At 37.8% G+C, this 22,427-nt stretch overlaps 1 protein-coding gene and 1 long non-coding RNA gene across 2 annotated transcripts; one reads left to right on the forward strand and one right to left on the reverse strand.

Annotated features, from left to right (window-relative positions):
* Positions 1-7,612: 7,612 nt before the first annotated feature.
* On the reverse strand, positions 7,613-21,889 carry LOC127481526 (WD repeat and coiled-coil-containing protein-like). The gene is made up of 3 exons (XM_051810922.1): positions 19,908-21,889; positions 11,050-11,170; positions 7,613-7,866 (listed from the first exon to the last, which is right to left on the reverse strand). Exons 1-3 carry the CDS (start codon positions 21,825-21,827, stop codon positions 7,700-7,702), a joined length of 2,208 nt encoding a protein of 735 aa, XP_051666882.1. The 5' UTR covers positions 21,828-21,889; the 3' UTR covers positions 7,613-7,699.
* On the forward strand, positions 14,559-19,868 carry LOC127481582 (uncharacterized). The gene is made up of 3 exons (XR_007908262.1): positions 14,559-14,616; positions 17,303-17,375; positions 19,620-19,868. It is a non-coding gene; the product is annotated as an uncharacterized LOC127481582 (long non-coding RNA).
* Positions 21,890-22,427: the final 538 nt, after the last annotated feature.

Genomic DNA, 22,427 nt, shown 5'->3' on the forward strand with positions numbered 1-22,427 from the left:
ATGAACAAATTGATCTCATAATCGTATTTCTTAATGGGAAAACTTAATGAGGCACTTCCATGTAATTTAGACCTCTAAAATATGATGTGGTAAAGCCTAAGATCGGTAGCTAAAAGATGCAGATGTTTTATGTGCTTTTTATTATTAGATTAAAATGTTTCTTCTTCATTAGTAGTGAAGATAATATAAGATGAGCAGTTTTGCAGAAAATTGCCTACTCCTGAGTCAATATCATGGTGTTAGAAGAAGGCAGACAGTGCTGGGGGTGTGTGAACCAGATCCCTGTGTGCGAGACACGCTGAGAATCCTGTCTGCTCGACTTGGCTGGGTACAGCCAGACGGGGTCACAGCGTTTCCACAATGCAGGCAAAACTGAATCTTGTGCTCTGTAGCACAAGGCCTGGCAGGGGACTGATTCCTTGTGTCTCCAGGCTTTGAGGCATGGAGTGGATCAGTGCAAACTTTGGGGATTAGAACAGTGACAAAGTGAGTGGGAATTACTGCTTTTCTCTGCAGCTGTAACTACCACACCTCTCCAAAGCAGCTTCCGCTCCACTCCAAGTCTCCTCAAGCCTGCCCTAGCAGGTCCAACACTTGGGTGGTTGTTGTAGAGACAAAGGAGATCCAGGATGTTGTTTATATTAGTTTTCAAACAGCTGATTGTTTTCTACACCGGGAAGAAGGCATGTGCAATGTAGCAAACTCATGCAGGAATTTGTCACCCCCTGCAGTTGTTCATGCTGTCACAGCCTACGTTTTCTGTGTGTAAAAACCTGCACCAGTGCTTTTCTGTGCCTGAAACAGGCCGTCAGCTAAATTCTACTCACTCTGCTGCAGTTTAGGGGAGACAGTGAATTCTAGAATTGGGCAGAGAGATGAGGTCCAGGGTGAGTGTCTGTGAGAGAAACTGGAGAGTGGTATTGCTAAGAGGAAAGGAGACCTAATGGATAGAACAGTTTTCAAGTATTTAACAGACAACTGCCCAAAACAAGGATATAAAATGTGAATAGTCAAAATATTTGATCTGAGACAGGAAAACAGACCTTCCAGGTCTGTGCATAAAACTCTGTGTCAACCTGATGTACCTGAGGTGCTGTGGAAGTGCTAGGAAGTAAAACCCAGTCTTCTGACTACTCACACTGTTTGTTGTATACCATAAATAACATGCAAAACCAGAATAGCATTCCGTATATTAAAAATGAGTTAACCTTTTGAGAACCTTTTCATTTTAAATTTTTTGGGGTAAATCTGTTGTGTCGTAAATGAGGATTTTTGATATGACAGTGTTTCTTTGGAATAATCTTTCCAAGAACATTTCCAGGCATGCATCTTAAGAAGAAATAATATCTTCTTTTAAATTACACATCCTTGTAACTGTGGTTAATCCACAGTTACACAAATCATATCATTACAGATATTTAAAAATGTCTTGTGAAAGAGATTGTTCAGATCTTAATCTTTCTGGTGGGCACCTGGAGTCCCCTTTTGCTTGTGCCCCTGTATCTAGACATCTTTTCTCCTTCTTCTCCGTAAATCTTGCCGTGAGAACCCTTTCTTGTGTCTGTAAACAGTTCAGTACTAGACACTTCCTTCTCTTACTGATGCATTTTCTATTTTCCTTTTATGTAACTAATCTGCAAAAGCACTGCTTTCATCTTTGCTGCTGCTTAGGCTAATCCTGCATTTCTGGCACACTGTTTTCATGCTCCATTTTCTTTTGTGCTATTAACAGGTACAAGTGCTTTGAGATAACAGTGTACCAATGAAGATCAGTGTAGCAACATTTTGTGTTGATAACAATATAAATGATACCTAAATAAAATGTTACTGAGGAAAGGTATACACGGAAATGGAGATGACAGCTGTGTACAAGTTACATGAGCATAAGAATATTTACAAACTGAGCGAAATCATGACTTGTTTGAAGTTCAGGGGAAATTCTGACAGTAATTTTCAATGGAACCAGTACTCTGACTTTTCTTCTTTTTAGTCATTTGACTTATTTTTGGGTGAACTAAATTTCTGAGGGAAAGATAGCAAGGGAAACAATTAGCATCATGCTTACAAATCAAATAGTGTTATGCTCTCTAACGTAGGTAACATGTAACAAAGTGCAATGAACCTTATTGTAAAATGCACTGAAGTGTTAAACTTAAGAAGAAATTTATTGATAATTACAGAGACACAGAATTCACAGACAGATAAAAGCTATGAGCTATGATAGCAATGGGCATGTTAGTAATTAATTGCTGTGACTTCGCTATGCTGGAACAACTGTGTTGTAAGTTCAATTGAGAAACTGATCCACTTAAAAGTGTTTCGATAGGTATTTTTAGCCCCATAAATATTTGGGTCCATATATTTCCATCCAGTGGCTGCAGGATGAATGAACAGGGGTCCAATGGAGAATGAGGAGGCCTGTCACCAGTATTTCTTTGGAAAACATCACCTCAGCATCCCCGAGCTAAAGTCCCATAAGGGCACAAGAACTTTTCTTACTTTTTGACTGCTGAACTTAGTACATTAACATGAATTTTGTACTCATTTTTTAAAATAATGTTTGAGAACAGTATCTTTCTGTAATGCCTTTTATATTTTTTATATTTGTTAAGTATGTTTGATTTGAAGGAAGAGACTTGCCTCTGAAGTGAACTAAAGGTTTGCATTTGTCTGGAGTTTCAGTTGGGTTTTGTCTATAGTGGTGTTTAGATGTTTAGGTGTGTGCTGTGTGCTTCTTTGGCTGTTAAGATACCATGGTGCCAGCTGACAAGTGAGATGGATCCTTGTCAAAGGACAGAGGTTGTCAAATACTGCAGGTCTGTGTAACACTGCAAATGTCACCTCGTGTGCGGGAAGTCCATCTGTGCCAGTCCTGAAGTTTGGCACCACGTGCCTCCAAACAGTTGATCTCACCTGGCTGTTCATGCACGTGTGTCAAATAATAGTGGAGGAAAGGGGAGCATAAGGGTCAAGGACAGTGCACTGAGCACTTTGGAGACCCGTATAAGAGGTACCCAAATGTCATTAGCTGGGGGCTAATGGCAGCTCTCTCCTTGTCCATTAGGTAATAGAACCAGCCAGAAGTACTGAACCTCAACAAAGTGAGTTTGCATTTAACAGAAAGATTGTGAAATTGCCCCAGTCTGTTGGAAAAACAAAGCCACAGCATTGACTAATTAGCATATATATAAACACATAAGATGACTATTAACATATAAACCACTAATCCATAAGTTAATTTCAGTTGTATGTGACAATAGAAAATAAATTCATACTTTCATGTGTGAAATTTCATAATTCCTGGGATTTACCTTGCCTAACTCCACATGCTTGAATGTCAGGTCAGATGAGTCCAGGTCTAAAGAATGGGTTAGTGCAACTTGGTACTAAATGTTGGGGGTTTTTTTAAGAACCAGTTAGATAAATGTCTGACAGGAGTTTCTTAATAATAATTGGCACTGTCCTGGGTTAGAGAGGTGGATTCTTCAGCTACATTTTGAATGGTAAAAATGGTCCAAGGCTTGTGGTTTTCTGTCAAGGCAGGAAAACCTGAAAGTAAAAATGGCTAAAAATAAGTTCATTGTCCAAGCTGAGAAAACATAGATGAAAATGAGAATTAGGGGAAAGGAAGTTAGGCTTGATTATACTGTTTATACTATTTCAGTGATTGAAAAGATATTAAGGGAAATTCACACAAGTATAGAAAATACTATTCTATAATAGTAGAGGAAAAAAGGGAAGAACTAGTTGAGGGTGGTGCAGGGCCTACTTTATACACTTTCTGCAGTGATCTCTCACTTTTTAACTATTATAAAGAAGAACAAAATAATATTTCATTGTGCAAAGTCAGCATCATAGATTGGCCAGTAGAACATCAGATTACTTTGATTTTGTTGCATTTCATTTGTATGTTGTTTTGTTATTGTTCTCACAAAACTGTTTTCAATATCAAAAAAGAAAAAACCTATGTGGAATATAAAACTTCTGTTGTTAGCATTTTCTCAGGAAGTGGGACAATACAAAAAAACCATGAAGAGAAAGCAGACTGCTGCATGCTTTGCAGGTAACTTATGGAAAATGTAAGGTAAGTTTTAATTTTACTTTGAGGCAGATTGTACTTTTAAGTAAAGCTATAGCAACTCCTAAAAATATACTAGGATGCATATAAATGTGCTGGATAAAGATGCAGAGTCATTAAAATGGAAATTTAGACTTTGTGGTATGTTGTTTATTCCTCATGGGGAAATGTTTTGGAGGAGCTGGTACACCATTTAGACTTCTGAGTGCCACTGGTGTGGCATAATGACTGTAGTCATTCTGCTTCCACTTCTAATTTAAGCTCCTAGCCTTCCTAACTTTCCTTTGCTTTAATTACAGAAGACAGACTTCCCTGTCAGGTGACTCTGGACAGGAGCTCAGCCCCAGTAGCCTTGTTATTCTTCCAGAAGAACCTGTCCTTTCTCCTGGTGAAATAAGGAGTCAAAAAAGGGGGTTATTGCCTTCATGACATTTAGGTGATCTAAACAACTCCCCTTTTCCTAAATTGATTGATTTTGGCCCTATGAAATAGCACTTCTGGGGGATGGCAAATGCTTCTCAATCCATGCTTTTCTCCTTTTCACAGCCTACTCTCTGCTCAACTCGTTTGGTACAAATTCCTTCCCTGTCTCCACATGCCTTTATCACTGTTTGTGCAAAAATCTTCTGTACAGCTTGTGCTTAATAGAACAGTCCTCTTCTATCTCTCTACTTCGCTGATTCTCCATCTGTTCTGCATCCAAACCAAAGCTGAAAATTTATCCTCTGCTTTGCAGGAGTCTTTTCAGCATTTCTTCCAGTGCTTGTATTGCTATCAATTATAAATTTACAGCCCTGTGATATACACTAGATACAATAGTTCTGCACTGCACTGCTCTCCTGAGTCATTACCTGAAAACAAATATTTTGTTCAATTGTCCAATTTTAAGTGCATCTATATACTTTAAACACCTGTTTTAAAATATATGTACATAATAGCATGTTCATAAATGTGGAGGCAGTTCTATTCTTTAACATTTACAATTTTAAGGGATATATAGTATTTTTTCATAAACCTTCCTATAAAATTGTATCTAATAAAATGAACTAATAAAATGTTCTCAGTTGTTACCTAATTGTGCTGGGTGATGATAGAACCTTCAGGCAGATTGATTCCTCCTTAGGTTCAATAACCCTTGCAACACACAGCAGGAAAAAAAATGTCACCAAAATATTACAAATCCAGAAATTCATTAAGCAGAAGAGAACTAAGTTTTTTAATTTTACAGCCAGTTATTCTCTGAAGTGAATTGTATTGTCATCTGAAGGTTTATTTGTCCGTTTTTAGCTCCACCAAACAGAACCGAACCAAACTTTGACAGCTGTTGGAAGAATCTCCTCTCATTCCTGATCTTCTCCACATTTGGATCATTTTATGGAAGAGTAAATGCATGAAAAATTAAAATGGTAATGTGACAGACTGACAATGAAATGTCTAGTTGTAAGTTCTGAGGTATCTTTAACACCCGGATACTCACTGATCAGGTTATCACCTTCCCAGAGTTCCCCTGTAATATATTTTCTGTGTTTCATTAACCTCAATCCAAGTGGACCAAACTATGGGACTATCACTCATAGAAGATAATAGCTGTGAGAAAAATTTCATTGTTGTTCTTCCTTTAGATAAGCCTAAGTAGTCCTCTAAAATATATCATCCCATCATTCTAGTAAGTTATAATTAAGTTTCATTTTGCTTGGCCATAGCATAAGTATTGTAAATACCACATTCTGTTATGAGACACAAGGATGTTATTCAAGTGTATTTGCAGGATTAGAAACATCTGCTGCTTGGAAATTGCTATGTCATTTAGAAATCTGATAATGTCTTCTCTCCATACTAAGTCTGCGAACCTCTGTGTTACTTATTTGATTTCAGTGCTTCATGCTGATTTCAGTGAAGGAAAGCATGACTTAAGTCTAAATTTTAAAGCAGTAATAATACAAATACCCTTTTGAACAAAATTTTAATGCAAAGTAGCAGGAAATCCAATTAACCCAATAACTGTAAAGTAACAGATGTGTTTAATAGTTAAAAAGTCCGATTTATTTGTTGTTTGGAGTATTTTTTTACAATCAGCAGTGTTCCTCGAGGCTGCTTAAAGAGATCTTTGTGAACAAGGCAGTACAAATATACCTGGCTACCTGGCATGCCTGTGGTCGTAGGTGATTTAGAATGATGATTCCTTTGTCTCTGGGAGGATACTTGCGTGAGGAGAACATTTAATTAAATTAATTGAAACTCTTTACTTATTTCAAGAATTGAAATTGTTCCTTGTGAGATTTCTGGCTGCATCACTGGACAGGTACTAATGCCAAATCTCCAGATACATTAAGGTCCTTCAGAGCATATCTGTGCCCTGTGAATGGGCTTGCCATGGTTCCCAGACAGGGAAAAAAGACTCCCCAGGAGTATTAATAAGACCCAAAATGCGTAATATGACAAACAATTCCTAAAAGTAGCTTGAATAAGTGTCATCCCTTTTCTGTTTCCCTGGCTGTACAGGATGAAGCAGGCACACCTTTCCACAGTTTCAGCAGTCCAAAATGCCCTCACACACGTGGCTACTCGCTACACTTAATCCATCTCTTTGCATTTAGAGGAAGAAAGGTTGGGGAGTTCATTCAGTTCTTCCCTTATGCCTATTTCTATTACCACGATCACGATACTTTAATTTTCAAGAGTCTGCCTGGCTGACTCTCAGCTGTATCTGTATTGCCTCTTGTCTCTGAGGGTGAGATTCATCTGGCTAAGTGTAAATATTTGTGTTCAAACCAGTCCCCCTGCTAGCTTTTGCAGTTAGTGGAAAGGAACAGGCACTTATTTATTTAATAGGGACGGTTCACCACAATCAGTTTTATAAATCTCTGTTAGGACATGAGTAGTCTGCTGTAGAAGTGCTTTTCTGTTTTGACTGATCCTACAGGAGGGTAGATGAAAGGTTCAGTGTAGACACTTGCATTTTAGCCAAATGAAATGTACATCCAATATCTTTGATCCTTAATTTATCTTGCAAGATTTTTTCTTTCTCTTCTGTGTGCATGTATAAGTCTACATGCTGTGTAAGACACTGACAGGAGACAGTGATGCAGCCTTTTTAATAATTGAACATTTTCATATAAAAAATAAGCATTTCTGAAAATGTTGCAGGTTTCCATGGGATCCAACTGGAACAGAGAAGAGAGCCTAAAGCAGTTTTATTTTTTTTCCTTCCTCATTTTCCTTAATGAATATAAAGGCTCTTTAGCTGTAGTTTCTTCAGCTTTTGTGTGGACTGTACACCTGCATCACCTAGATTTGTTGTTATCGCATGATTTTTAGCATAATATTGTTTCTGCAAGAACATCTTGACCACACTCAAAGTAGACACTAGTCTCTGCTTCACTGGCAGCCATTAATAACAACAGCTGTGGTGAACTTCCCTCTAGGTCTGATCCTTCAGAAGAAATCATGAGGGTCCAGCCAACCCCAGGATGTAGCTATAGTGTAACCATGCCACGGATTTTACAGTTAAAATACATCAAAAGTACTGAAGACAGCTTTCTAGTCACTCAGTGTCTGAGACTGCAGAATATCTCTGTATTGCAGGAGGAAAGAAGGTCATTAGGGTTCTTTATTCAGAAATTATGTCACTCTGCTTGGTGGTCGCATTGGGATGTTTTTTTTGTAGGAGTGACCTCCACAGACTTCTGAACTGTCAGTTCCATCCCTTATGATTATCTCTTGTGTGGCTCTGAATATTAATGGCACAAAGCCGTCCTTGTCTGCAGTGAGCACAATCCAAGAAGAGCCTACAAAAATTAAGCAAAAAAAGAAAAAAAAAGAAAATGAGTGCACTGCTCTGGTTACGTAAATGTAGAAGCACGTTTTTAAAAGTCAGCCAGCACGCAAGCAGAGCAGGGTTCCTTTTTGTGCACTAAAGCCTTATTACGCTAATGACATTAAGATCTGACAATCCATGCTCAATACATCTTTGTGTAAATGCAGTGAGGGGCTAAATGAAAGGTCTTGCAAGGTTTGAGGCATTTTGTCCCTTATTTAATTTAAGTTCGAAGACAAGGAGCATCTTTGCCAGTTCTGATAATCTATAAGTATCTCCATCTTCTGAAAACTCAGCCAGCCTTTCCATGCTGACTTTTGTTCTAGTGACATCTACTTCTGCTTAGCCTTTTCACTCATCTGCTCTACCCAAATGACAGAGAGATCTTAAAAACTGGAAAAGTTGGCAAAGAAAATGATTGTGCTGTATTTGGTCTTGAAGGGAGTAGGGGTTTCCATCTCCTTTACTGTCAAACCAAAATTGTTCAGTATGTTTTCAAATTCATACAGCAAATGGAAGTTACACCTTGAATATGATTTTAAAAGCTGCTACAATAAAATTTCTTGTCCTTTAATTATTTTTTGAATCTTCTCATAATGAGAATGAACAAAATCTGAATGACATTTTTAATCCTTTTTTTTCTCTGAAAAGAGACAAGATTAAAATCAAAGACCTCAATACCATTCAGGTTCACTTTCTTTATTGCACAGAAGAAAAAATAAACCTCCCCACCTTTGTTTTTTACTTTCCTTTGCAAGTCAGCTTGAAAATGAAGCTATATGTACCATCTTTTTCTTTTTTTTCTAGTGATTCATCTGTTTTCTTTTGAACTGGATATTGCAGCTCTTATAGAAAATAGTGAATTCTCTATTTGTCTTTATTTTTCAGTTTGACATTTTATGAAAAAGAAAAGAAAATCTGTGGTAACTGAAAATCCTTGTGGGAGCCCTTGTATGACATGCTTTCCTTAGAGCATATGATCCTGTCATTACTGAGCGGGGACATTAGGTGGGATATGAAGGAAAGAAAGCCCTTATATGTTCTGTGTTGGGATTTAAGATTTTGGGATATAAAACTGTGTTTAAAATGGAATGTGAAAAAAAAGAAGTATAGAAAATCCAGAAGAGCCATGTTTAATTTTTGTCAGTCATAACAAAGCATGTGCCTGGACAAGGAAAATCTCCCCTCCTTAAACTATTAACGAAACACTTTTCCAGGCTGAGACACTATTGCATGTTGTCATGTCACCTGTTACATCATAAGAAGATTGTCATTCCAAACCATGAATCTTTAATCTTCTGCTCTTAATACTTTCTTTCTAATTCTGGACAGACTTCAGGTTCTGTGAGCAGTAGGCCTGAAAGTGGAAGTTCTATTGTCCAAATGGATGTTACATTGTTCGTCAAATTGATGAAGAATACTCTTGTGTCAAACTCTTCAGACTTCTTATTTTCATCCCTTGTAAAGGTTTGAAATTCTCTGTGTCATTGGTAACTTGCTTTAAAGCATATCCCACAGTAGTGGAAAAGCCTTGTGCAAAGTGTAGCACCCTTTTGCTATGACCAATTATTACGATGATGATGTGCCAAAAAGAGACACTTCTGTGTGCTGGTACCAGGGCATTCCATGACAGACTATATTTAGCACAGGTAATGGTATTACAGTCCTGGGCTTAAAGTGCAAACAAGGAGCCCGTGTTCACTGCTATGATGATCTTAACAGCCTTGCTGTGGGTATGAATTTGGCCTGCAGTTGTGAATTTTTTTCCCCTAATCTATTGAAGTTTAAGTGTTTATTCATAGTAAAAAAGGCCAGGCTTACAATATAATACAAGCATGCTCTTCATTACATCCTCTTTAATTATGTAGCACCAAAGAATAGGAGTGATGTTTTTAAACTTCACATTTAATATTGATGTCTGATGTCAAAGGAAACTTTTAGGAACATAAACATGTACTAGCCAGAACTACATAAAGAGCTGCATAACTACTTCTACTCCAAACCTGATATCACTGCAGGATTTTGCTGAGTTTTAAAAAGATTCTTGTTTCAGTTTTTCTTTTTGATGTAAGCAAACAGACTCAATTTCAAAAAATCGAGAAGAAAGAGGAACACATTAGGATGATTCTGAGACATTATCTTTTTGATATTTCTGAACTGTAATGCATGAAATTGAGGAGTGGTGTTCTGCTAATGAAATATTCAACTGTTCTATAGAGCTGAAAATAAGTTTTCTCAGTCCTGTTGTTTATTATGGGCATTTCTTTCCAAAATCAAGAGCTGGAAATACAGGCCAAAAATGGTCTCCTTGCCCTGCAGTGCTGCATTGTGTCACTGTAGAAGGCTGCTGGGAAACACTCAGGCCTCAACAGCAGGTAGGGCTTTTTCACATATGCTTCCACTGCACTGCACAGTCGAGGGAGACTACTGACAAAAATATGAAACCTGCATATCCTTATCTTCTGGAACAGCCTCAGAAGAGGATCATAATAGACTGTGATGAGAAAAACCACCAGAAGCAGTATAGAGAAATGGCTAAAAAATGGCAGTGCGTGTGTTGCTGAGAAGGTGACACATAAGAACCAACAAGGACAAGGCAATTCAGAGACCAGTGTGGGGCCATGATTTCCCTCTCAGCTTCTGTCCTTACAAGTTAATCAGTGGTGGGTGGCAAAAATGGGAGACTGGCAAATAAGAACATTGAGCTGCATTGTTTATCTTACATGAAAATAGTTCCAAATGCTGGTTGATACATAAATATATATATAATATTCTGAGAATTAATTTTTCACCAATCTACACTCTATTGTCAGGTCTGGCACAAGCCTGTAAAGATGGGTGAAACAAAATGCCAAAAGGTCCCAGGGCAGCACTTGTACTTCCAGGTAACACTGTATGCTGATTATTTTGTCAGCCTTGCTCTGTAGAGGCATCTAACATACTACTCTGCTAATAGGTCGTTCTGCAGTTACCCAGCATTTAAATGATTTCAAGAGATACTCTGCTGTATTTCAGACAGGGGAAAACACACACTTGTCAAAAAAAGTTATTTGTCTCATTTTACTGCAGTCTGGGGTAATTATTCTACCACAAATGCCTCTTTTATACTAAAAGTCACAGGTGAAAACAGACACCAGAAATAAAAAGAACTTACCATGTTTCATTTCAATGACAGGCAGATCAAACAGCTGCTGGACTAAACTCAAATGGATCTTGCCTTCACAGAGGAGAACATCTTTTGTTTCTTCAGTAATTGATCCATTTGAAAAGCTTTTCTTCAAATGCATGTATATAAAAGAAAATATCTTGTTAATGGCTTAGACATTGAGCCTGAGTTCTTCTAATCATTCCTCTGCTCTTACACCTTTCAGTTCTTTAGTAATTTTGCTTTTTCTTTGTCTGTCTTTCCTGCAGTTTATACGTGACATCATCATGCAGTGCCATTCTAAACACAATCTCAGTCCCATGTGAGGATTATGAAAATGCCTCTTTGCTTTCTGTTTTGTGAGCTGCAGCTCAAAGCTGCATCAGCCCTGCATGTGTAATGTATTGGGGCATGTGTCTGTTGGGCCTCTCTGCCTGAAGAGCCAGTTCAGTGGCAGGGAATGTATCATGCCTGGAATAATGTTGTCCAAGATGCTGCCAGGGCAAATGAGTACTGTGCTCAGTTTCAGCTGTATGCGTGGGTGGTTTTGATATCCACTGGTCAGCTAAAGTAACCCCAGGGTTATTTTGACACAGGGAAAATTGCAGGGAGACTGGACATAGTGACAACGTCTCTGAGAAGCTGTCATAGCAAGGTGGCTTGGGAGAGTGAGGGAATATATGGATTTACAGCCTTGGAATTTGCCTTGACATTCACTGAAAGAACACACTTGAATACAAAGGTGGTTCATTCGTACTTCATGAAATTTACGTGGCCCTGAGAATTGACACCTTTATGTTCCATCACTCTGGTGCAAGGACCACAAAACAGTCTAGCTACTATGGTTGTGGAATGGATATATATTTGCATTTACATTTTCCTATCTGCTTTCATTTGAAAGTCATTTTAACTTCAAAAATTTTCCAGTGACTTAATGTCATTATGAAATATGTGAATGAGACATTTTCTTCTAAATAATATTGTTTTACTTTGTCCTGTGAATTTAATTTTGTCCTTTCCTTGCTTTCCACCTGTGTAGTTCCATGTGTTATGTTTTGCTTTGCTTTTATTTTTTTTGCTTTGGCATCTTTATGTTTGCAATACCCCATATTTTACATATTTGTTATGTGAGTAAACAGTCTATTTACCCTATTTCCTAGACCTTTATGTTTTGTACATTCAGAAGAGATCCAAGGTAATGTTTTAGAATGGATTGAAAGGATGTCATCTATCCTCTCTCCTGTTCTAGTCCTACCCTGTCTGTGCCTACTTCATACCCTTGAATCTTTGTTGCTAATGTGAAACTTACAGTTGAATGAATTCACAACTGCATCTTCTATTTCTGTGCACAGTAATCTAACCTTTGACTAAATAAATGTCTCTTTTAATGCTTGTCTTCCTTTCTAATTGTGCTGTCTTTTGACAGTTGTTCTCTCAGTGAACATGAGCTTTTTTGCTGTGTAACAACCTTTCTAAATCAATCACTTTCACTTTTCTGTACATAGTATCTATGCTGTCATGCAACCACATTGGATTCTGTAAATCAGAATGTCTACTGGTTGTTCCAAAAGTATTTTCCCCAACTCTGTTATAAATTGGTCATGCAGATAGTCTATGGCTGATTGTTATTTATTTATTTGTTATGATTTATTTTATATATAAGAACCATAAAAAATATCTTTCCATTAAAAACATGAGCTTTCCAACTTTCAAAGGTCTTCTCATCTCTTTCCCCATTCAAAAGAGCCAGAAATTTGCTGCTGCATAATTAATAAAGGAAATACCTAAGAAATGCATCAAAGAATTATAATATTCTTAGTCAGAAACCTATAGCAATTTTTATTGTAGCTGCAACCATATGGGAGAATTTTTTGGTCATTTTTAGGTCTCTTTAAATTATCTATTTTATTCTATTCTATATTCTATTGAACCTTAATACACCTAAACTCAATGGGCTGAATGTTCAGCAATGAACATGTGCTTAGCATAGACATTGCAAGGATGCTCTTTGGCTCTACAGCTGTTTGTGCAAAGCTTTTCATTGCTGCACGTTGTGGATTAGCACATCTAACAACTGCTTCATTTTCCTGATTTCAGATTGAAATAGCAGAGTTTATTCAAACTGATACTTCAGTTAATGAATTATAGAAAAGGTGGACTGTAAATGAGACACACATTATCTTGACCTGGGTGGTTCATTTTTTCATTTAGATATGCTTCAACTTGAGAATAATCAAAAAACAATCCAGCTCTGCTGCTGTTGACTTTAAATCAATTGAATGGAAATGTATACTAAGGATGACTTTGTTCTAGTTTGTTTCCTACTTAGCCTTGCACATTATTGTTGGAACAGCCATTGGAAGACATTTTGGTATATACAAAGCTGCATGACATTTGATTTTTATCCTAAACGGTATTTCAAGTACAGACCTCAAAGATTGTCTTGGAGTTGTTTATCTTTCATCTTATGAGTGCTCATATGAGCTATTCTCTCTGTCATATACTTCTGTTTATAATGATGAACTTATTCATCTTTACATTTATTTTTATTTTTTGACAAATTCTGTCAGGTCAAGAATCTTCCTCTGTTTTAGTCTTCTAATTATTTAGCCTTTTTTGTTTAATGCTTAGTTTAAGTGATGATAACGTGCCTTCTCTTTGAGGAATGTGTTCACACACGTCCTATCACAGATTACCTGATTTAAACCCGTGCACTCTTGTAAGGCAGGTAACTCTTAGTATTCCATTTTTATAAAGGATCATACCATTACACAGGAAGCTTAAGAGATTTACTCAAGGTCACGGAAGCAACTTGTGACAGAGTTAGAAGTACAACTAAAATCTCACCTCAGTACTTCCCATTTTCATGCCTTAACCCAAAGACAATTTTCTAGCCAAATTAAATTTAATCCACCTCTTCCAAAAAGCCATGTCTGGCTTTGCTGTGTTGATATTTATCTCCAATAGAAGCCAGAGGACTTGAAGTTCCCAGATTGAAATCACTTATATTAGTTGCTTTGTCCTAAACCAAAGTTTATTGGTAGACTAAGAACGTATTAATCACAGAAGAAACAAATACATTGCCACATGCGTGAGTGGGTATTAAGTTTCTTTAGTCAACTTCCTATAGTGTGTCAAGTCCAGCTTTCCCTCATCAAAAATCCAACAAAAAGAAACCATTAATTCAATAATTGTTTTCCTTCACCCATGTCAGCCTGCCCCTGATCAGATTTTATAGCCTCTAAAGGGTGTTCTGGGCAGCAGCTAGCCCAGAACAGCAGTGCCAAACTGTCTTTCAAAACTCATATTTTGGAATGCAAATATGTATGAGAAGGAAATCATTTACTAAGGCAAAAAGGATCCCTGCATTAGATGTTACATACACTGTATGTCTGCACGATGAATGAACACGTTTTCTATCCCTTTTTTGCACCCCACTGAGCTGTCAGCTGAAGCTGCTTCTGCCTCTTGACCTTTTCACCATTCGTCTTGCATTTCCTAATGCACTGCCTACGCTTGCCTGGGTGCTGAGATCATCTTAGTGAACTTAAATTCAACAACCGATGAAACAGTGAGGTAAATAAGAATGTGCTACCACTCTGTATTGGGTTTACTAACACTGCGTTAATGATCAGTTCAAGTCTGAATGTGTCTTTCTTGCCCATGGATGTCTAGGAATGTAAGTTGTTTTTTCAGATGAGGCGTCCCAGCTGTGTACCCAGTGCTGCATTACCTGCTGAGTGATGTGCCTCACTGATGTACCCACACACTGCCTTCGTTCCTTTCATAAAAGTATGATATTTTTGATTCATAGTCATCTTGTAGTCACTTAACATGTACAAGCTTTTGTCATCCTTACTTGTTTCTAGCTAATGAATCCCCAGTTTAAAGCAGAAATTTCATCTGTTAATCCTGGAATATATCACTATGCACTTTGTATTAGTTCATTTAGTTCAATTCAATCCTTTTCTTTTTATTCTAGATGCTAAGGTCATCAATTTACAGGTGTGATATCCTTATCCTCTACTGAAAATACTACTGATTTAATGTCATATGCAGATTTTATTAGCATAACTCAGCAGACCATTAATGAAACTTTATGATAAGCCTGAAGATCAATCATGAGAAAATCCACTAGTAAATTTTTCCCATTTTCTTCTATATTACTATAATCATTTACTATCTTCCTTCCAGCTAATTCCCTAATCATCTTATATTCCTTCTATTAATTCCCATTCTCTGCTGTTGAAAAAATAATTTCCCCTGTAGCACAATTCCAAGTACTGTACTGAATCACAGGTATTTTAAATGTTCTTCATCTCCTTGGTGTTAAAAATCAGTTCTTATGTAAGGGAAAGGTATCAGGTTAGTCTGTCACATCCCCTGCATTGTATGATGAGTAGTGCTGTAGTTACCTAGACCTGTTTTCATTCTCTTAAAGCCTTGATTTCATCTCTCTGTGTTGTGCTCCAATGGTTATTTCAGGTTTGATACCTTAGCACCCACTAGTCAGCTTGCTTTTACCTTGCCCCCACATTCAGTGTGCGGGATGAGAAAAAAACTAGTAAATTAGCTACACGTGGGGGTTCTGGCCCAGAAGACAATGAAAAGGGACTTAAATAGCTAAGGAAGAACACTGAAGAGGAATGAGAACAATGATTTTTGACATTGTGTGTCTCACTGAGCCTTGTGCAGCATTGCCACAGGTAGTGTTCATTAGGTTGGGCACCCTGCACTGCTCCCTTTTTTTGTCATGATTTCTACTGTTGCTCTGATTCCTGCTTGATTTTTTGGTGCATCCTGGTTTTATTGTGGTGGAGATTCTAATATCTTTCCTTGCCCTTATGTAGGACATTCCAGTTGCAACCTCAATTAACCTGGCAGAGAAGCATAAGCCTGTAAAATGTTTACGCTGGAAGAGATCTCAGGTGCTCAGAGGTGCTTAAATCCCAGTGCAGTTTGCGTTTATAGCACATCAGCACTGCAGGTGATATGATGCTGGGATTTCTGTTAATAGTTCTGCAACTACTGTTTCAGGTGTACCTGTCATCTAAGATATAGCTTTTGTGCTTGTGCTTCCATGATCTTTATATTTTGAGTGGTTTGGGGTTCTTTTTAGCTCAGATCTTTACTTTCTTTGCACGGTATGAAAACTTGGCTTCATTTTTGATGTTATATGTTCCTTTTCTTTTGTGTCTGTGTATCCAACAAACAAATCATCTGCTCTAATGAAAGGTATTGTGTCTCCTCTGCTTGTCTGCTATTGATCAGTTTCAAAACATTGGTGACAGAATTTGTTCATAACAAATTCCTCAACCTTTGCTCAAAATGTTATCCATGCATTAAGCACACATTCTCTTGACTTGCAGGTCCTTCTTTTACAGTCATCCTAAATCTTTTCCTTCTAAATTTCAGGATAGCTGACTAGTTTCTTACTCCAGGGAGCAGTCATATCACCTTCCTCTTCCATCATTTTCATGACTTACTTTCTATTGCTCAAGAGTCAAAACTGCCCTTTGGATTTTAAGAAAGGTTCATGGTCTTGTTACAACTTATAATTGCAGCCTGGTCCTTGCTCATTTTACTATGGCCCCTCTTACAGCCCCCTTCTTTACACCATGTATTTCTATCAAAAGAATTTTACTGCCATAGGTTTGGATCCTCTCTATTCATCTTTCAGCTCTGTGTAAAAACAAATTGTTCATTTTATAGCTGACCTTGGCAATAAAATTTCCCATAGTAAATTGTATGAAGGTACTATAAAAGTAAAAATTGACTTGTGTGCAATTATTGTGAGTGCTAAGAAAAGAAAGTCATTGTGACTGATTGCTGAAAAATATTTATTTCCTGTTTAATTATGCAATATATGCTCTCAGTGATATACACTTTTGACATAGTACTGCTTGTGAGCAAAATGTAGAGTTTTAAGATATTAAGTTGAATCTTATTCCTCCTGGAGAGGTTTGCCTAAATGCCTTTTATTTCAAATCCAGATTGGCTTTATTTCCGCTGTAATTAGCTTTTGAATGAGACCAGTTTAAATATTCTGCAGTTGTTTCTTTTCCAGAAGAAAAGGATGATAAAAGTATCTTTTTGCAAAATGAAACAGAAACAAATCTGTGACAGATTCTCTTTTTTTTTTTTTTTTTTTTTTTTAATTTTTAAATAATATCCTCTTATTGCATTTGTCTGTCTGGCCTCCCACACTACCCTGAATCACAAGTCTGTATGTGATGAAAGAGCAATAATATTTGCTTTTCAGGGTTGAATGATCAAGTTACCTCCGGTGGCTGAATGCTATTACACAAGTGATAGTGCAGTGACATTTCCAAAGTGTGAGTGATCGTGGTTTTCTTCTATGGCTATGGGCTACAAGGAATATAAATTCTGGTAGCACTGCATGGACGTGACTTCAGAGGAGTCATAGCCAGGATTGCACTAACAGGATAAACAAAGGTTTTGAAGACTATTTGGTGAGCAGACATTATGAATAATTAAGTAAAAATGTTTTGGTTTATAGTGGTCCAAGCAGAACTGAAAACACACATAAATATGTCGATAATGCTTCTGCACAACAGTGTTCATAATTGCTCATTAATTATTGCTACATTTTTATCTATTGTGTTTTAAACTTTCCTTTTATGTTTTAAATGCATAAATAGAGTTACGCAGTAGTGATCATTATATTTTATAGAACAATAGGTTTCTCAATCAGGATTGAGCCTCTGCTGTGCTGGGGGTTATTACAGACACTTAAGAAGACATGCACTTGGCACAAAGAGCTGAAAGATAATGGCCATATTATTGACTGGACTGCGGTGTTCCTAAAGCTTTAAATGTTTTCCACTGGCTGATATTTATATCATAAGGCAATAAAGCCATTTCCTGACTTTTTGCACTGTGAACACAGAGTCTGGCTGGAACCCACAGCTCAGCTGGTCTCTGAGCTCACAAAGCGCTAATCAACTCCTGAAGGAGGAGCAAGGTTCACATGTCTGAACCTAAACTAATCAAAACAACTATTTTCTCTGAAAATTATTAGCTGCCTATGAAGCAAATATTTCCCCGTCTGTCTGGAGACCTTTTTGCCAAGTCTATTTTTCATTATTTTTTGGCATCATGCTGTGATCCTGTTAGATTTCAGAACAGGGGCTGAACTATACAAGGCATTAGTTGAGACTTCCCCAGGAAAGCTGTGTGTGGAAAGGCATTTAAGTGGCACATTTTCTGAGTCATTATAATGTGGTGCTAGCAGTTCTTGCTGCTGGCTCAATGTGAAACTAACCTGTTCAGATAAATAAGTCTTCCTTTCTAAGTGTAGTTTGTCTAGCAGTATTTTAGAAGCACTTAATATTTTTTTCTTTGCTTCCAAAGGAAAAAAACAGGTTAATTAATTCTTACTGCTTGTGCAAGCAAACATGCACAGTGACTTCAGATCTTAGATTAATGCTATGTATCACAAATAAAACTTCTCTTTGGAAAGGTTAATCCAGTTGAATCCTAGAGATAAGGCTGCTTGCTAAATAAATAAGTTGATTTATGTTAAGAAATCAGAATTAATTTGAACATGCTGAAGAACAGAAGGACTTGCTTCTTGGCCAATAAAATCCTAAATTATTTAAAATAGATATGTTGCTTTTTCACCAGAATTTGTATAATGTATTCAAATTAAGTTATTGACTAATTCAGATCAAAGGCTTTGCTTTTATCCAGAGGAGACGACATACTAGAATCTGCTTAAATGCCAAGTAAATGATTGTTAAAAACTAAGGAACATGACTGAATTGAGTCACCATTCCCTTAATGAGTGTTTAAGGAGGGATACTCAGATGTCTGTATGGAATTCTTTAAAGTAAAAGGAAGTGAAATTTGTTTGAGAAGTACATACTTCAGCATCATCACAGTGTAATGTATTGTTTTGACACAATGCTGCTTATGTTGCAGTAGATAAGAATGCATTTATAAGTGGCATCTACATCCTGAAAGGGACCTCAGTTTTAGCAGCAATACCACTATCATCAACATGTTCAAAAATTTGATCAGTATAATGTTAGTGTTACTGCAGATAATACTAAGAATAGCCAGAATTAATTACCCAACCTACATTCCTTAGCTGAAATTCTTATTGAAGCCAGCAGGAAATTTGCCAAAACAAGGATAGATAGGAGCATGATGGTTTTCTATTCTTCTATTTATTTAATGAAATTATAATTACATATTGATGAATTGGGTTTTTTGTTTGTTTGGTTGTGGTTTTTTTTCCAGAAAATTTTAAGTGGTAATATGTTTTACAAATTGAATACATCCAGCTCTGTGAAGATTAGTGGTGAGAAATCAAAGTAGGAATAAGCCAAATTCATGTCATGCCCATTTGAATTTTCCATAAATTGCAATTCAATGCTTCGTTTCAGTCTTCCTGTGAGTCTGGCTATCTTCAGACTTTGGACTTGAACTTGGCTTTGAATTTATTATGTTTCTGGTGGGCTACTACCACCCTACTCATTGGCTCAGCTCTGCACTAAACTAACATAAACCTTCTGTACATTAACAACTCTGGCTCTGTTCTCTCTCTTTGACAGATGCACACAAAATCAGCCAGTGTTCAAGACAGTTGTGCATAGATGAAGAACGAACAGACAAAACTCCCATGTGAAGTATCCTATAAGCGACCCACAACATCCTGAGTTATTGTTTCAATGACAAATTATAATTCCACTTTGGAATAAGCTTGATGCCAAACCTAGGTTGCATTTCTCATGCGTTGATAAGAATTGAAGTGCATCCTCTTGATTTAAACCTAAAGAAATGCAAGATTGTTTAAAAGTTTAGTGTCCTATAGTAATATTTTTAAGCTGGTAAATTGTTACCTGGTAAGTGATATGAACGATGGGTGGTTCCTGTGAGCACGGATAGGCCAAAGAGATCCTCCTCCCGTTTCTGGCAAAGTCTGTTATTTCAGACAGACTCACTTGTAACTCATTGAAGCTGCCACAAAGTCTCTCTAAATTTCTAGATATGTGACTCACTCCTCTTTCACTTGGCAAATTGTTGTTTTTAGGAGAACTTGGTGTTTCTCGGATCTCATTGAACTGCACTTTAGGGGATGTTGGTCTGCTGGAAATCCTGGTAGGTGATCCAAACCCACGAAGAGACACTGAGCGATTCGTAGGTTCAGCATCCAAAGTTTCCAAGGCCACCGAGGAGTCACCTGGGAGCCTTTTTTCATCCAGGTCACTCACACTTGATGAAGAGCTCTGCTCATAACTAGGGCTCTTTACTTCTTCGATGAGTCTTCTCCTACCACTTGGTGATTGAATAACTGTGCTTCTTGGTATTAACAGTTCCCTGCTTTGAGGTTGGTCTTCTGTAGCAAGACTTTCAAAGAACTTTCTTTTTCCAGGTATATTAACAGAGGATTCAAAGTTATAAAACATATTCTGCTTAGTCTCCGGCAACGCTGAAGAATTTTCTTCCAGCATCAATTCTTTGATCATGAGACGTATTACATACCTGTCTGAACTTGTAGATGGAATGAGATTAGGATCAGGGAACTTCTGCTTACCAATCAGAATCAGTAAGAGTTTATCTGTTAAAAAGCATAAGCCTTTTGGTCTTTCATTTTTTTCCAGCTGGATTTGCTGAATATGAGGCATGCAGGAAGAGGTTACTGAATACACCAGAACAATGTTAGAAGTATTAGAGGCTACTGCCACAATCTGAGCTCTAAGGTCAAAAGCCATTATATCAGGAACCAGAATACCTGGGATGGTGACTTTTCTGGTGGTGGTTACTTTCCTCTCAAAAGTCACCAAGATCAAGTGAGAAGAATCTTGACCATTTGTTGCTGCAGAGTCTTTGCGTTTCAGAGTAACGAGAGGACTGGGATCAGACCGACGGTGGTTTGCAAGGATATGGGTTAAATCCACTGGACCTGACGAAGAAGAAGCAACTGAATCAACACCTGATCTGTCTGAATCTATGGACTTTCTTCTCGTGTCCAGTGAGTATTCCTCATCACCGAGCACCAGAGCAGAGTGTGAGATTAAAGAACCAGCTTCTGTACCAGACGGCACATCAAATGCAATGCCTGCATTGAAACCACAGATATTATCTAAAGGGAGCTCAGTAGCTACAGCAATTTGGAAATCCAGTGTAGCTTCTATAGCACAGATATAACCTCCCACATCAAAGACTGGGCAAAAGGAGCAGATATTTAGAGTTTTCTGAGCATTATCCCATATGTAGGAGTGCAAGGCACTGCCTATAGCAACTACTAAGCGATTACCATCCTTCGTCCAGCAAGCACAGTGGATGAGCCCACTGCTCTTGATATCTGCCTTAACCCGTGCGTTGTCAGTACGAACAGCATGCAAGACTGAAGCATCCCGTTTTGTGAGCACAGCCAAGACCTCCTTCTTTGGATGCCAGACGCAGCCCTGAGAGAGCAGTGGGAATGGCTCACCAACTTCACAAGTCTGAGAAATCAAGGGTTTTTTCCTGTCTGCAGTGCTGTAGCGCAGCTGCCAAATGCTTACGTGCTTTTTGTGCTGAACGGCAAGCAGAGCTGGGGTGTCTGTAGAGCAACATGGGCCCCAGTAAAGCCCATGAACATGTTCAAATTGGCCAAGAACACTTGAGTCTCCAAATTTCAGCTCTCCATTTTGGTAATATAAAGCGGTCAGTATCACTTGTTTCCCATCTGTCCAAGCGATTCCATGCATGGGATGGATGGCCTGATATAAAGCATTGAGGCCGGTTCTCAGCAGCTTTGCCTTTCCCAGCTCCATCTTTTCAAGATTTCTCTCTAATGGTAGTTGTTCCAAAGTACAGAATCCACAGAATTCAATTGTAGTTCACGATGAGGAAAATTTTTTCGCATGTCTCCTTCTCTTCCTTCCCGGAATGAAGCTGGTTTTTTCTGCTCATAATCCAAGCGCCTATATTGTGAACTCCTTCCCTGTAGGCCTGCAGCTGCTCTTCTAAGTATAAATCCATGTCAAAGCTGCTTTGGCTGTGTCTTTTCCTGGGAGGAGTTACATCTTCATGTGATGGCTAACAAGGTTTAACCAATTACTGTGCATTTTCGTAGAAGACTATTTTTAACTCTTCACTGCTGAGAATATATTTAAAAATAACACCCTAATACCTCGACCTTCAGTGAATGAAGGTCTTAAGTGAAGAGAGAGATCATATGCTGTTAAGCCTAAGTATTGAGCTACAGCCTGAAATAATGACCTGACACTTTTTTCAGCCAGCCTTTGAAGGATGAAAGAAGATTTAAACATAACTGAGAACTGTACAAGGCAGATTGCAATCTCTGATGGGCAGCACCTTTCAGAGATACAAGATCCTACGTGGCTACAAAAGGAAAGGAGTGAAGGGAAATC

The sequence above is a fragment of the Manacus candei genome, unplaced genomic scaffold (assembly GCF_025592945.1).
Source record: "Manacus candei isolate 608988 ecotype Guabito, Panama unplaced genomic scaffold, ASM2559294v1 h1tg000007l, whole genome shotgun sequence".
Taxonomy (NCBI): Eukaryota; Metazoa; Chordata; class Aves; order Passeriformes; family Pipridae; genus Manacus; species Manacus candei.

What these genes read in the sequence shown, in the direction of transcription:
- LOC127481526 (XM_051810922.1), bottom strand. Translation starts at nt 21,827, where the DNA reads ATGGAGCTGGGAAAGGCAAAGCTGCTGAGAACCGGCCTCAATGCTTTA. An exon ending in TCGTTCATATCACTTACCAG is followed by an intron (nt 11,171 to 19,907) that starts GTAACAATTTAC and finishes ATGCATTTGAAG; the next exon opens with AAAAGCTTTTCAAATGGATC. An exon ending in TGTCATTGAAATGAAACATG is followed by an intron (nt 7,867 to 11,049) that starts GTAAGTTCTTTT and finishes TAATTTTTGTAG; the next exon opens with GCTCTTCTTGGATTGTGCTC.